Raw genomic sequence first — 16784 nt, forward strand, 5'->3', positions numbered from 1 at the left:
TACAATTCAAGTTGGTAGTTCCCTGTTAAACACATCCAGGAATTGACTAACTCTCCATAGAGGTAAATATGAAAGTTCTGAGTGATTCAAAAACTCACAGAGGAGTTATTATCACCCTTGTGTAAGTGGCAAGAGAAAGGAAAGTACATTAGAAATATCCAAGGAGTATTGGTAGGAATCACAGAAGGGGTAGGATGCTGGACGTGTAACTGTGGGCTACACAAATAGGTGGGATTTGAGCACGTTCATTATCTCTATGCAGCTGTTAGGAAGTAAAAAGAAGATGGAAATTGAGTATACACCTGACATTCCACCTCTTCCTCCTGATTGCTGCTTTCAAGGGCGGCTCTCTGCATCAACAAATGCACGAGTATTGGATCATCTCTACACCCCCACTGGGATTCATAGTGCCAGATTCATCTTTCATACACAAGATACATTCTGGCATGGCTTTATGATCTTATGGGGTGTATTTTCTGTTTGCTTATTCAGCATAAGACAAGCACAGTGTAGATAAGTTCTTCCCCAATAAGTCAGAAGAATTTACACTTGTTGTCTCCTCACCTCATATGGGCCATGTGGTGGTATGTAGTAGTCACTTCCAGCTGAAAGCATGTACTTCTCCTGTTCTATGTCCTTGTTGTAGACTGTGGAAAGAAGGGACAGGAGAAGACGCCTGTCTTTATCATCTGTCACTCTGCCTCCATAGTTACACTCCCCTGGAAAAAGACAAAGAAAACCAGGACAAAAAACCTGAAAGTTAATGAACAAATAAAAATTGTTTTCCAATAATGTGAAACTCTAGTAATCTGGAGATCCAAAGCTCCAGATCTTCCAAAGTTTTTAGGTTTTATACTTCAATTGATCCAATATAAATTAGACACTTGAACATCTATGGGCCAAATGTATGTGTCTTAATATGGGAGGTTTAAGGAGCACTATGAGCTGGTCTGAGTAACTGCTACTCATGTCCCAGAATTCTTTTTCATAGAGCTAATCATAACATTAACAAAAATCAAGAATGACAAGGCTGACAAAAAAGCAGCTTATCTCCCCGAAGAAAGAGAACAGAATAGCCACAGCAGCTGAGTTATTTACACACACCAACACCTCCTGCTTTAAACCCCTGAGTATTATCACATCCTCTGGTGAAGTGCCAAAGCTTCCTCTGTCAGGCTCACATTGATCAGTGAAGGTGAACCAGAGGCCATCAATGGTTTTATCTGATGTTATGAAGCAAAGACCAGGAGGTTTGCTGGACCATCAGTAATTGTAGCCATATACAAGTCAAAACAAGAATGACATCTGAGGATTTGGGATCCAACTCCAATTACAGTCCAGCTCCAACATCCATCCAATAACATCCACAGTGGATGTGGAAGGCCAGTAAAACAAACCGGTGTGGAATCCACTCAATTTGTCAAGAACTCACCAATTTATCAGCTGAAAGTGCCCAGCAATGTCAATGAACACACGTGAGGGGATGTAATGTCAGTACCTGTTAGATAGGTCAGAGCTTCAAATGGGATTTCTTCATACTCGTTCAGAAACATCTGGATCTGTTGCATACTGATTCTGAGGTCAGACTCATTGAATTCGTATGGAATATTCCAACCTGTTCAATATAGAAAAGATACACAGGGCAGTGGTGCAATGTACTGACAGCTGGGCTCAGGAAATGGTGGTGTTGGTACTACACTGCTGCTACAGAGCTGAAGATACAACTGCCAGATAATCTAAAAGAAGCCTGGAATATAACAGGCTGTTTATTTAGCATAGGAACTTTGGCATCATAATATCCTGAAAATTTTATTTTACCTGCTTGTACTTTAAGCTAATCTGTTGCTATCTGGACACAATGAGAACAGGAGTTTTAATTAATTTATTGATTACAATTTCTAATCTGCCCACCTATTAACACTGTTTGCAGATGACATTCACAGTAACAGTAAAACAAAACAAGAAAGCAAGCAAGCAGACAAACAAATGGGAACATACTCCACATAAAAGAATCTTTCAGAAAGCCTAAATCCCTAGTGCAAATCAAAAATAAGGCTATTGATACAACTATCCTTCTTCACCCAGACAAGTGGCCATGTTAGCAGTAGACATGTTAGAAAATGGTCTCTAGAAAATTCAGTTTTCACTCTAAAGCAATAAATGAGTGTTTTCATACTGGAAGTTTAGTGCTTATTTAAACAGCTGACTATCAATGACAGTGGATTTCAGTCAAAATATAACATTTCCTAACAGCAACCTGTTACGAGGAAGATAGACTCAGCTGGAATGGAAGACTAAGAACTTCATTTACACAAGTGCAGAACATAAACTTTATATAGCTATAAAAATGGAATCTCTAAGTCCATACATTTCTATGCTATACAGAAATTCTATATGGTTTTCTACGTATTTGAAGATTACAGAAAAAGCTGAAGAAGAAAACTTATGAATACATATCTTTTCATTGCTATGCTACAAACAACACACTGCAGCTCCACAGATTTGTTTCACACCAAGTAAATACATGCACTAGGTTTGATGAAACAAAGTATGCACATAAGTAACAAAATCAGAATAGAAGAAGGCATATTTTTAATTACAAGAATTTAAAACAGATCTGAACTTGATTGTTAGCAAGAACTACAGTAATAAGGAATAATTTAGTCAGCTATAATTTCATGTAACTACTGTATAATATATTTATTAGGAAAAATAGTATTTTCTAGTCTTCCCCAGGGTAACACTTTCAGTAGCTTCAAAAATAACTTTGGCTGAATAAGAATCCTGGCAAATAACAGCTTTTAGACTTTATGATGTTCTGTGCAAAGCAGAATGCACTCTTGTAATACTGTTAACAGTGCTGCCTTTTAACAGAGACTCCAGCAATGCATTTTGAAAGCACAAATTTTTTTCTAAATGAGGCAAAATATTCAAAAACTTACCAAGTGGGCCAAAGTTTCTCCTTTCCTGCACAACAGCATGGAAAAAGCAAAGGCCAAAAAGCAGTTTTTGCCACATTTTTGGCTTTTGGCAGCTTTTAAAAAACACAGGGTCAGAGATGGGATCATTCAGGTATGAGCGAAGGAGGTTCACTCTAACGCCTTTAGGAGGCTCATTTGTCATTTTGATGCCATTCTGAAGGATACTAACAGGAAACTTTTCTGATGGATAACTAGTTAACCACAACCTAAAAAGAAGTTTGAAAACCACATTATTAAAAATTCATATTAGGAAGAGAAGTAGTAGTAATAATAATAATAAAATCAATAATATAATCCTGCATCTTGATCTTTAGAAGACTAAATTTTACTACTTGCTTAACTATTAAGCTAACATCTAAATTTGGTCTAAAATGCAGGCATAAAGTAGATCATATTGGGCAGGTAGAAAAGATGACCTCTTAATTATGGATCTTTATTTTATCACTGCACATAAATTATATGAATATCATACTTAGGCATTCGTACAGAAGTTATTTTAATTTCTTTTTAGTAGTGTCTTCAGCAAACAGGAAATACATTGAAAACTGCAAAATACTAAAACCCTACCTGAACTTATCATTGGTATTCTCAGGCACTATGACTTCCTCACAGATTTTTTCCAAGGCAGGCATCCAGCTGGTTGCAAGATGGCAGTTTTGTAACACTACCCAGGTTCCATCAGTAATAGCCTGGTAAATCATTTTTTCTGCTATTGGGCCCTGGCCCTGGCCAAGTGAAACCGTTTGAATGCTTGAACTTCCCATGCTAACATCATCAGCAAATTTTAGCAAACCTATGATGGCAAGTTTTATACATGCAAACAAAGACAAAGTCTATTAGAAAGTAGAATATGTTATATTCATCATTTTTATAATGTAATTAAAGGAGAAAATTCAACAAATATTTTACTCAATTAAAAAAAAAAAAAACAACAACAAAAAAACCACCTCAACAACCCAGAAGTGATATCATATGCTGTGTCAGTCACTGTGTCTCTGAGGCATATACTAAAATTTAGGGATATAAGATATTAATTTTAAAAGAACCCAACCCCAAAACTATCCAGGTTAAATGGCTGACCTCTTCTTTGGCCCCAAGTGTTCAGTTCAAGGCTGCACAGCAGCCTTTATTGCATAGGTACAATTGTTTATGGGGGTTGAACTTCAAATTTGATCTTTAGATCTGGCTAAAAATAGCCAGCTTTGCTATCAAAATCAGTACTTTCTGGAAATACATCCTTGTGGTATGGCTCCATGTCACAATTCCATTGGCAGAAAACCAGATTTAAAAATAATCTCTGTGGTTATACTTTAAAGGACATTTAACAAATGTGTTTTTAAGTGTGGCCTATAAGCCATTTAATTAATAACTGAGAGGGAGGAAACTTACTGGAGGAGCGGTTGCAATAAAGACTGGGGCAAGCCTCCAACACCCACTGAAAGAATTGTAATGCAAGTACAAATTATAAACTGGTCTGGATGCTACAATCTGTTAGATCCCCAAATTGCTGCTCAGAGACCAAGACATTTCATCAACACTGCTTTTATTCCACCCTCTAACAATTTTACTATCACTGTTTGCATATGGGCAGATGCCAATGTTTGATATTCCATCATTGCTGTACTGTGCTTTACAGACATTTTAAAGATAAATGAGGGGGCCTACACTATTAACGGTTCAGTCAGACTCAGTGACATTTAACCAGATGAAAAAAGATTTTTTAATACCAATCTCACCTGCCATAGGATCAGCACCAGGTGATAATATAAAAATCAAAGGGGCACAACAATTTGAATCAGTGTAGCTTCTTCCAAGATCAAATGTAGGTGGTTCAATAAACGTTCTTCCCATGTTTTCCACAATGAAGATCTGCACTGCTGGGATAATTTTGTCAGGTCGCAGACACCTGAGAATAACCATGCGATCTAACCCCGTCAGTGAGCTCCAGGTGTCTGGGAAGGCCTCTTCATGGGGCCTGACAGAGTCATAGATTGGCTTCCACTCAGAAGAATTGTCTCTTACGTGTTCCATTAGTCCCTGGAGATTTGTCAGGCAAGATGCACGCACGAGCTCAGCCCATGATTTGTTAGACAGCCAGTCTGGAGCTGGATTGGGGTGAGGATTATCAAGAGCAACACCTCCTGTCAGTAGGAAACGCCAAACCGCATCATCTATCTTGCCTTTTCCCTTCATAATGCCTACTGTTAGAAGGAAGGAGAATAACAGCTTGTCCTTTTCAAACAGTGAACGACAGACATTATTATAGATGCTTACTGTGAAATGGTCAGTTATACTTTTAATTCTCTCGTATAGACGTCCACTCTTTCTGCTTTTAGCAATAGATTGAACATACAAGTTAATGAACCAAATCAGTGAATACTGGTACATAGGTTCAATGTTGGCCAGATCAGAGATGCAGAAGAAGACAACAGCTGAATGAACAGCAACTGGCTTATACCCCATTCGAGTAGAATCTATTTCCTTCTCAGTTACAGAGGCAATTTTTTGCTTTTCAGAGATTTCTGCAGATAACTCTTTGGATGAAGACAAAATATTAATTGCTGTTTCATCCTCCAAGATGTTGCCTTCTGAATGAGAAAGGACCTCCAGGATTTTATCTTCTATTTCCTTTAGTTGTTTCTTATTGGCTGCACTTTCTACAATGAGTTGGTTTTTCTTTTCTTCTAGCTCAGGCTTTTCCTTTGCAGCTACAATTCCAAGAAGCTGGTCCTGAAGACCCAAAGGTGTAATCATGAAATTGAGTAGACAAACTTTCACAGCCACTTCAGGATAATAATGAGGATTTCTTAAATGGGTTGTCATGTAAAACCTAAAATCTCTTGAATATTCAATTATATTTTCCCCTAATTTCATGTATTCTACTCCTTGTTGTTTGAATGTTTGCTTTAATAAAATAGGTTCTAAGAAAGCATCTAATTCTTCACCAATATTTTCTAGCAAGACTGGTGTTCCAAGCTGAAGAGCAGTTTCTAATGTCCTCACATAATGTGTGTCAGATAATTTTATAACTGCCAGCTTGTTAGTTTTCTCCATGTTTTTTATCCACTTGTTAGCTTGCCTTTGAGGATCTATCATTAAAGCCCATCTTCTTGAGTTAGAAACAATTACACCATTGTCAATGGAAAAAGAATCAACTGGCAATCCAGCAATCTGCCATGCACGGATTTTGACTGGATCCCCTAATGTATTACTTAAGCTAAAATCACTGGAGCATGGAATGTTCTTTTCAATGCACAGATCCTGCCACTGCTTTTGACATTTTAGGCGATAATCGACAGTAAAGGCTCCCAAATAAGCCACAGTTCCTGATGACAACAACACATCCCCTACTAGGTCTATGTACTGAATTCCTAATAACCGTGCAGCTTCTGTCCACCTCTCCTTCTCTCCACCCAGGCCACTGATCAGCTGTTCAGCTCTCACCAGCTTTTGTGAACAACGTTCAATATTATTCTCTAAGTCTTTCTTCCGGTTATTCATTTCGTCAAACTCATCTTGCAAAGCTTGAAGGCGATCAACAACCTCCTTAAGTTCTGCTTGCTTCACTTGCAGCTTCTGCATTTGAACATCCAGTATTGCTTCAGCCTCTTGCAAACGCTCGCGCTTTGGGGCAACCACTTTCTGAACACGGTCATAGACCTCCATGGCTCGCACCCACTTGCAAAGGCCTTCACAGGCAGATGAGACATTCTTTACGACCTCTGGCTGAAAATCTGGATGATTCATAAACTTCTCTCTAATTTTCTTCATTATAGCAGGAGGAATTTTATCCTTGTCAAATGACTTTAATCTGTCAAGGAACTTAATATCTGAAAGCAGTTTTTTAGCTGGCCCCCAGAAGTCTTCGATCATTTTCCCTATATTGCAAATAGGACTAAAATCAGGTTCAATACATGCATGTTCAAACTGAAAATAATAATTTGAAACACAGTATGGAGAATTAATATCAATGATATTGCAATGGAATTTTACTATGCAAAGACTATTAAATAGTTTGGGAAAATCATTACCTAAATGTATTCATACAGGATATTCAGTATCACTAACAAATATCATATTTATTAACTGCATGTTAATTCAAAATCAACCAAGCACATTCAGGGAAACAAATTACTATACAGTCTTTCTTAACATCGTCTATTAGATAAATTAATAACTGTGGAAGTATTCTGTCTTAATCTAGATAAGACCATTTTGGATGAAAGGCATTTATATAATTCTTATTTTTAATTATGAAGGGCTGAACTGTATAGGTATAAGGTAGGAAAAAAGTGAAAGAAAAAGGTCTCTTTCCTACCTTGTAAATCCTGTGCAATCCCACAATAACAACATTAACAGTTAATGTAGATTATTATCTACATTAGATTATTCTTGTAATTAACAAGAAAAATCTTGCTAGAATAATCTATGGCAGAGGTATAACCAGAATTCCCTCCCCCTGCATAACTGATAGTTTGGAAGCAGGGATTAGAAGGGGAAACACAGGTAGATGGTGCACAGCACACCTCCAGAACCCTGAGTTCCTCAAGGCAATGCAAATCTCAAGGCTGGGTCAAAGCAAGTTGAAGAGAAGCCTGTGCTGGTGACCGGGATCATATTTACAAATCTTGTACAACAGTGTCAGGCAAGGGCAGTATGTTAGCATGGTAAAAGCAGCTCTTCACTACTCAGTGTACCTGTCACTGCCAGCAAAATGCACCCCCAGTGCACACAGCTGCATTCATGCCAGAAGCACCTCACCAACACACCACAGCAGCACCCACACATTCCTGGGGCAGGGAAAACAAAAGCTGTGCCATTACCGCTGCCACTGGGGTCAGGTTTCCTCTCTGGTTTAATTGACCTCATGATACAGATACTCTCCATGACGAGTTTGACAGGACCAGGTGGATTCTGCATGGATTTCACAAGAGTGATGTCGGAAGGATTCAGGGTGTTAAGAGCTGCCTCTGCTGCAGCCAGAGCTGGCAGAGCCTCTGCAAGGTCTGCTTCACATTCATCCTGTTAAGACATGGGGCAGAAAGCTATAAACCTTCTTGCAATACCAGGCTGCAGCCTGACCACCCCACTACAGCACAGCCTCACAGAACCTTCTCTCTTCTTCAGTAGCCATTAAATAGACTCTTCACAACATTGTGTTTCTAAGAGAGAAAACTAATTTCACAATTTGACTGTACAGTTTAAAGAGGGAAGGTTTGTAGATAAATTAGTAACTTCCGTAAGCTGAAGTGATAATTGAAAAAGTCAGACAAGCTTTCAAGATCAAAGTCTCTCTGGTTTAGCAATGAGAATTAAAATAAAGATTAGATACAGTTGTTCTTACAGTTAAATCTTACAGTAAATTAGCACAGTTAAATCTTACAGTGCTGATCAGATGAAAAATGGATACTGTGCAGCTTAAATTCTTTATCATATACTCTGATCTCAGCAATTATCCGTATTAAATATCACTGACATTTCCAGCTAGTTACAGAAAAAGTATTGTGGAATCTTGAGTCTTCCCACAGGAAATTCTGTGTTACAGACGTCTGGCTATGGCACTAACTCTAAAGTTATGCCTAATAGGACTACATGCAGCATATGCCAAATTACCTCAGCTAACTCTACATTAGCTGTCTTTGGGCCTGGAAGCAGTATAAACTCATTATTCAATCTGTTGAAAATGAGAATATATTAGTAGAGAAATAAAAGCTATGCAATTTTTGGAACATGAACTAGAAGGGAAGTTATGCAGGATGGTGAGATGCAGTCAGAGTCCAAACAGCCTAAATTTACTGTGTTTATATTAGGAGTATGTCATTCATCATCTGCAATTTCATTACTTTAAGAGCTTGGCTCACCCCCATTAACACATCATCACATCATCACAGCTCCCATTTACTTGGAACCCATCGTGCTCCAGGCTCAAGCCCTTGTGCTCTACCTTAATACCCTGAGCAACAGCAGCTGCATCATTGGCCTCTTTTTCATCTGCTGACACTATTGCCTTTTTTGCATCTACTTCAACTGTTTCCTTTTCAATCTTGACCATCATTTTATCTGTTTCTGCAGACGTTTTAATCAGCTCAGGCTGAAGGTCAGTCAGTTCCTTCTGCATGTCTGCAACCTGATGAATACAACAGGAAATCAAGAAAAAGTCTGCATCAAGAGAAGTCAAACACTGCATTCATTTCATATCTTGATGTCTTAGGAATAAAGATTGGAAGACCCTATAGTAATACACCAAAAAAAAGAACATTTAACCTAAAGAATTAATAGTTCTCTAGTTTATTTTTACTAAAAGATGTTTCATTTAACTGATTAGATTTTAAAGGTATATTTATCATCATCTATGCAATATACTTGTGTTTTTAAGATTCATTAATGTCAATAATGAGAAATATATTGATTAATTCTATTTTTTTCTTCAGTCAATTTCAGATAATGAAAATCCAAATAATCCTTTAGTGCACAGGTGGAAAACAAAATCCAAAAGAAACCTGGAATGGAACACAGAATTAGTGACAGCAACAGCTGCAAACTGGATCTTCTTCATCCAGCAAGTATCTCAAAGCCCCTTTAGTTTGTATCTTGGAAGTATCAATCCCTGGATCACATGGGTTGAAAAAGGAATTATTTATCTGGAACCTGATCAATTTTCTACTTGGAATCTACTCAGGAATTAATGTTTAGTATTGTCTTGCAATGTTTTTCAATTTCTCCCCTATTTTGGAAAGGGTAATAGGTTCTAGAATGCTGAGGTGGATTGTCCATCTAAGGTTTTGATAAAATAATGAAATTTATAATGTTTACTCCTTCAACATTTAATGAGTACCTTCATTTTAACTTTGTTTTCTATTAAGAGTTATAATCCAAACATAGAGATCACAGTTTCTTCAACTCACTAAGCAGAAATCTAACTTCTCCTGCTGGCTTCCTATAGAAAACCATCAATAGCATCATGAATATAGTAAAGAACAAATTGGTAAGTTTTATTTTTATAAGTTTCAACCATACAGACCCCACACTGAAGTATGCATTTGGCACATATTCAGCATTTTCATCTGAAACTTACTTGTGAAGATGCAAATTCAAGCTTTTCAAGTCCCACAAGATAACGAGTCCTCATCATGTCGACTTCTTCCCTTTTTCTGCTCAGCAGGGTCTTGAAGGTGAGAATCAGTTCCACGTAGGAAGTTGGTGTCACGTAGTTGTGTCTGCGCAGCGTAGCGTAGTAGCCAACAGAGAGTTCTCTCACACTTTCTTGGAAATATTGGCAGACTGACACAACCCTAGGGAAAAATTTTCCACGTTACTTTGAAAATACAGTCTGTCTTTTTTGCTACTCTCAAAAAATCACTCTTAAGCTTATAAAGTCGTATTAGTGTTAGGGAAGGCAGAAATGTATTTTCCCATTAGGAATATTTTGGACTCCTCTCAAAGAGTGGTCTGATTTTCAGAAACATCAGATACATATGTCTTGGTATCTTTGACTTGCACTGAAATCCCAGAGTTGGCTTAGCTTTGTCCATGTATAAGGACAGATCAAATACACTGGGTGCACGAGGGGCAGGGGAACAAACTTTTGCTTCATATGTTTCTTAAGAGATAAATTCATACTCTTTTCTAATGTCATCTTTGAGCTCAATATCCTCTAAAAACTTGTGAGCAACCATTTCCAAAGCATCTGTAGGCCAGGTTTGGAACCAATCAATGGTGCAGCAGTTTATCAGTGAAGGGAACATCCGTAATCGATTCCGAAATGCATCTCCAATAGGACTCATGGCTACAAAAATAAAAACATGATCGTTAGCCAAGTTTCTTTGCAGTTAGGAAGCAGAAAAACAAATAAATCTAAATAAAAACATTCTAAGAAATAATGCATTGTATACAGACCTAAGACAATATGCAAATTTTTCTTCACCCTTTCAATAAAATAACTGTACATAGCAAGGGGCGTGGCTTCAATCTTCCTGTTCTCCATCCTTGCTGCACTTTGCATTTTCTCAACAATTTCAGCTTTCTCATCTGCTGCAAAGATATTAGGCACATCCCCAGTATTTAAAAGCATGTTGATATCTTCTACAAATGATTCATCCTTTATTTGATTATCGCAGAACAAAAAGGACATATTGTTGTTACCAACACCTGTTTTCAGCATGACTTGTTTAATATCATCTTTCCATTCACTGATGCCATAGGACTTGGTAATTTCTATCTGGAAGAGCTCAAAGGAATTCATGAAGGTGGCAAGCTTGGTCGCGCTTTGCCGGCCGCTCCCACCAACGCCCACCAACAGCAGGTGTCCATTATCCTGTTTCAGTACCCTGCATATCCTTGAGATGTGCTCAATAGCAAACTGGAACATGACCAGGGACATGGGGGCCTTGCTGATATTGTTGTATTCCTCAAGATAGAATTCCATCACACTTGTCAGCTGCTTTAAGTCTGTGATTTCATCATAAATTTTGACAGAACTGCTTGGCTTTAAATAGTCTCCAAAGAACAGGCCACGAATACTATCATCAGTGACTATTCCAGTAGGTGAAAGATGACTCAGTACCTAGGAAAAAGACAAGAATCAACAGATAATTCTAGCTATTAGAGGATTATTTTCCTTAACATCGTAATAATCCTTATCTACATAGCATTAGTACTGCAGAAAGCACTGTTTTTCACTGTTCTGGTTTCAGCCTTGGTCTGGAAAATAATACTGCAGGTTTCTACATATGCACACCTCACAGAGAGATACTGCTGTCAAATATAGGACTAGTTCTAAAAAGGCTTCTCAGAAAGGTACCCACTACACTCATTGGATCATCCAAATAATTATCTTGGGTAAAAGTACAGATAAATGCTGTGCAAGACATTTATTCCATTCCAGTTGGTCCTTTGTATCAATACAGAATCCCTCAGAAGTTCTGAATCATTCTGATATGAATACTCAATGCTGAACAGAAGATTATCCATATTTTTTAAATTCACTGGTCAAAATATTGCAAAATGTCTCCAATAATGACTTAATCTCGATGTTTAAGTATTTCTGAAAATGCATCACCTTGGTCCCAGCACATTACCCAAAAATACCTTATTAAAGTTCTGTTTGAAGCTATTTAATGTTGTCTCTTGTACCATCTGAAAGAAAACATTCTTGTCATCCTCATCAACCAAGCGATCATAGAAAACTCTGTAAACCTCATGAACCCAAAGTCTGATCAGTTTATCTCCATCCTGAAAATGTAAATACAAAAAAATAGGTAAATATAGCTCAGGCACAATTTATTCAAAAAGAAAAGGTTAGAAATGTCCATCTGGACCCTGCTATACCTTGTACTAAACTCAGTGGGAATCTTTCGATCCCAAGCCATTCAGCACATGGCCCAGCATCTGCTAACTTAACTGGATTCCTCACCTAGTTACCATCTTGTCCTTCCTGCCAGCACAAACTGGGACTCTCGTGTCAAAGCATTTTTCTCTACTATATCAAATCAAATTGTATTAACAAAATGACAGCTCTCTCCCTCAGAGACAGACAGAAAACACATAACAAGGAATTCAGGGACTATTCTGATCTTAAACCCTGTAAATCTATTGAAATCACAGTTCATGTATTATAAAAATAATTTAATTTTTTCACTGCTCTCTCCTACATCAACATAATTAAACTACAACTTACTTGCAAATGAGTGTGTGGACAGAGCAGAACTCCTTTAATAACCCTGGAAAAATCCCGCAGATTAAAGACATAGTGGGATTTTGAAGGAGTTGGAAGAAAATTATCCACTGCCAATTTATAAAGCACCGATGTCGCTTGGACCATCATCTTACCCAGCCTTAAGAAGGAAATGAAACACAATTTTAACTTCTGCAGATAAATCACAGGGAAAAGACAACAAAGGTGCTACAGGAAATAGATCCCATTACCTCAAAAATGAAGCATCAAAGCCTTTGCCAAAGTGCCAGTCAGTAACTGCAGTAAAAATCTTGCTTAAAATGTCATCATTGAAAGAACAGATAGAGACAATATTCAAGTGCCGTATGAAGCGTCCTATAAGACACAGGGAATGATGCAGAGAGATTTGAATCTTCAAATATTTTTCCACCTTTCAGCTAGCATCTTCTACATTTGCCTGTCACTAAAAGAACATTTGAAGCTGGCACCAGCTTCATTATTTTGTTTCTGGCAAATTTTTTCCCAAGCAGTGAAGCAAAAGAAATATAAACTGTTTTACATTTTCTATCAGTATTTAACTTAAAACAACTGTTTTGAATATGTAAAACATGAATCTCCATTAAAAGGCCACTATTACCCAATTTAAAATTTCAGCTCACCTCAGCCTTCTTGATTATATGACACAGTAAAAACTTTACAAAGTCAAGTATCTTATTATTTGCTTTCACTGAAAAAAGAATCAGTCTATACATGAGTATATTTTAGAAATTTAGCTATATCAGAAGGGTTATTTTCATAAAGCCTCTTCAGAACACATACAGTCATTTCTGTATCACAGTGTTTATAAGAAGCAAAGCAGCATGAAGTGCCTTATAACAATGCAGCTGTATATAGTCTATAATAATGTAGCTGCAGCTACATTAGGGCTTTTAGTTACATAATTTTTTCATTAGAAAATACAGCCTCCTTTATGGTGCTGTGACAGGAATCATGGACTTGCAGGTAACATTCTTGTAAATAAATGCAGGCAGCCTACCTTAGCAGCAGGAGATACAACTTCAGAAAAGACTTGCCAGAGACATGGCAAGCAGATGTATTCCCTCCCTTTTCCAAGAACAGAAAACTGAAATATACTCCATTGCTAATTTTAGAATAAATTTTGACACAATTTAATCAACACTAAACACATTTTCTGATATTGATTAAACTGCCTCTGGTAAAGGTATAGATCTGAACTTGAACATAACAGACCTGTACTTGGAATGACCCACTCAGTGAATGCACCTGTAGATACACCAGTCACAGATAAATGTAGAATTTGCCATCAGCAAACCTGAACCCACCCCTTAACTTCAGTCAGCTAGATAACCACCTGCCACAGTAATGTATTTCCTACCTGTAATGTCATTCCTGCCTCCCCCAGGGGGACCCATAGCTGTGACAAGCAGGACATCTATGATACTGATGTGGGATGCATCTTTCCTGTCATACCAGTGCCCATGATCAATCCATTGCCTGAGAAGCTCAATAGCTGGCTGAGCTCCATACACTTCCTTTTCAGGCATATTTAGGTCATCTGTGGAGAACACAAACATTGAATAAAAATCCTCAGTGTTTAGGAATTCAGTTTTCTTCTAAGAAGGAAAAATAACTGAACTAGAGGTAGAAAAAGACTATGTGTTGTTATTCCTGCTTCCCATTGAACTAACCAAAATCAAATACCATTACACCTCACAGGCATAATTAGGGGTGATGGATTAACTTAGTGTGGCTGGTGATTTTGTTTTATTTCATGCCATGTCCCATTGCAACTCTAAGAACTATTTTGAAGACAACCACCACTTAGATCTCTCTACAAGAGCAATGCTAATCCTTTGGTGATCCCTGTGGGTTCCTTCCAACTCAGGAGATTCTAGAATTCTCTGAATGCCTGAAAAAAGCTCTGAGGCAATCCAAATTTACTAGTCTCTTTGCCTAAAGCCAGAACAGAAATTATTTTTAAAAAATTAAAAAAATATGTCTTACCCACAAAAATTATAGCTTCTTTCCCTGCTGGAGGTCCAAATAATCCTTTTCTTCTTCTGTCCAGCTTAGACATAATAATATCCTGGGTCTGGTTAGCAGAGGTTCTTGCAGAGAAGTTGATGAAACTTGGGATGTATTTTTCCTTTGGAAGTTTTAGTAGAAAGTTGTTTGTTATAGCTGTTTTTCCAGTGCCAGTGGGACCCACAAAAAGCAAAGGGACATTATGCTCCACATACGTTTTAAGAAAAAACATTTGTCTGGCAGTTTCCATTGTTGGAATGATCAGCTCAGATACCTGTTACACAGGAAAGTAAAATAAAGCATGAAAATCAAACATCTAATACCTTAATCAACATGAATATTTGCAAGCAACTACAGGAATCCTGTAGCACAAATGCATTTAAAAAGATTTCTATTGTCTGAAAACCTAAGCTATAACAAGGTTCTAGTAAATACTATGGCTCCACTTCTTGTTCAGGGCTTAAACAGTCAATAGCACAACCAGTATTACCTGTATTATGGTTCACAGACATTATATAAAGTCTGGAGGACTACAGAGATCAGTATGGCCAAGCTCTGTTACTGGGCAAAGAGAAAGGAACACTGGTAAGGAAATTTTTTTCTCTTCCTCATTTTTTACTTTAGTTAGCAGCTGTGGATTTGATATCGAGATATTTTCAGCAGCAGAATGAAATGTAATCTTACATCTCTCATGTACTTAATAGACAAGACAATTGCAACTACAGTGGAATAAAAAGTTGAAAAACTTTAAGTTATATTGAAATTTCGTCTGCAGATCTCTTGCGCTTCTCTTCCATTCAGTTCACAGCTGCCATCAAAATCTGAGTGCTGTTATTTGGCAATGGAAGGGATCCAGCACTCTCAGTACTGCTCCCCACATCCCAAAGTAAGTCTTTTTGCTTGCTTTCTCTAATTCATACTCCAATATCAAGTGATCAACCCCTGAAAGCAGAAATGAAGGTACGGAAATTCAGGCTTCGGCTTTTTCCCACCATGGTTTTCCCAATATCAAATGCTGTTAGAGAACAAAGCAGAACCCAAATTTTAACCACCAGGCAACCTCAGGGCTCCATGTGCACCTGCAGTGCTGAACTTGAGAGCTAGTGGTACTAGAATTGAGACAAAAGCATGAAAGTGAGCTCACAGGGACTAATGAAATGTTGCAAAGCAGTCATCAAACAGCCTAATATAGTTATTTATACCTCCTAATTATTTAGTCAAATAATTATTTTCCATAATAAAGATACCAGTGTGCACCTTAGCCCCTGGGGCGATAACTTGCTCTTCCTTTGTGATGTAGTCTGTCCACGTGTTCCACTGCCCATGGCCATGCTTGTTAAAATAGAAGTCATAAACACTCCCTGTTAATTGAAAAACACAACACAGGAAAACCCACTGATTAAATGATAAAAATAAACTTCAGCAATTTCAGTGTGAGATTTCCAAAACTGTGAAATAATGGAAGCTTTCTAGTACACAAAATACACCCCCACCCCCCAGGCACACCCCCCACTGCCATTATCATCACCATATTATTTTAGGTCAGATTCAGCCACAGTGTTTGAGTACAACAGGAGGCATATGCTACTCCTGGTTAAAAGAGCCAGGAAAGGGCACCCAACTGTGCAGCCCAAGGCTTGGCAGATGGTGGCTCTGCTGCAGACTCAACATCTGCCAGGCACACTAAGTGCCAAGCTTTCTTACTGCTTTATAAAGAGCCAAGCAGGCACAGTTATGAAGAAGCACCTTTTTCTGGGAAGATATTGTTTTTGTTAAGCTTCACATTTTTAGGGCGTGGGTTTTCCTCATTCATTCCATTGAGCAAGTTGCGATAAAATGAATCAAATTTTCTTCTGCTGTCTGCATCGATGATCCCTCCAATTGTCCACACCAAAGCAAAAAGGAAAAGGGCCTGCAGCCATGAGGTGATTTGATGAGGAGACATGGTTTCACTGTCCTCTTCATTGGATTCCTTTATTTCGTCTAAAACACATATTTTGAATTTTAGTTAAATGCCAGTAACAACCATAAATCCCAATTCAAAATGTGTTTTTGCAAAAGTATTCTCAACATTAAGGAATTCC

The 16784-nt window shown here is 37.8% G+C and overlaps 1 protein-coding gene across 1 annotated transcript in view; it reads right to left on the bottom strand.

Annotated features, from left to right (window-relative positions):
* DNAH3 (dynein axonemal heavy chain 3) overlaps positions 1-16784 on the bottom strand; it is a 49051-nt gene that overhangs the window by 3472 nt on the left and 28795 nt on the right. The window contains exons 39-55 of the mRNA XM_005522938.3: positions 16447-16683; positions 15958-16061; positions 14680-14974; positions 14051-14230; positions 12906-13029; positions 12658-12814; positions 12069-12212; positions 10878-11544; positions 10602-10767; positions 10057-10273; positions 8926-9108; positions 7805-8003; positions 4718-6859; positions 3549-3774; positions 2943-3187; positions 1499-1615; positions 565-719 (exon numbers count right to left, since the gene is read on the bottom strand). Of these exons, the coding sequence (XP_005522995.2) occupies positions 565-719; positions 1499-1615; positions 2943-3187; positions 3549-3774; positions 4718-6859; positions 7805-8003; positions 8926-9108; positions 10057-10273; positions 10602-10767; positions 10878-11544; positions 12069-12212; positions 12658-12814; positions 12906-13029; positions 14051-14230; positions 14680-14974; positions 15958-16061; positions 16447-16683 (5558 nt within the window). The remainder of the gene's footprint in view (positions 1-564; positions 720-1498; positions 1616-2942; positions 3188-3548; positions 3775-4717; positions 6860-7804; positions 8004-8925; positions 9109-10056; positions 10274-10601; positions 10768-10877; positions 11545-12068; positions 12213-12657; positions 12815-12905; positions 13030-14050; positions 14231-14679; positions 14975-15957; positions 16062-16446; positions 16684-16784) is intronic.

The sequence above is a fragment of the Pseudopodoces humilis genome, chromosome 18, assembly GCF_049639895.1.
Source record: "Pseudopodoces humilis isolate 2021_Gansu_Grassland_sample_001 chromosome 18, ASM4963989v1, whole genome shotgun sequence".
Classification (NCBI taxonomy): Eukaryota; Metazoa; Chordata; class Aves; order Passeriformes; family Paridae; genus Pseudopodoces; species Pseudopodoces humilis.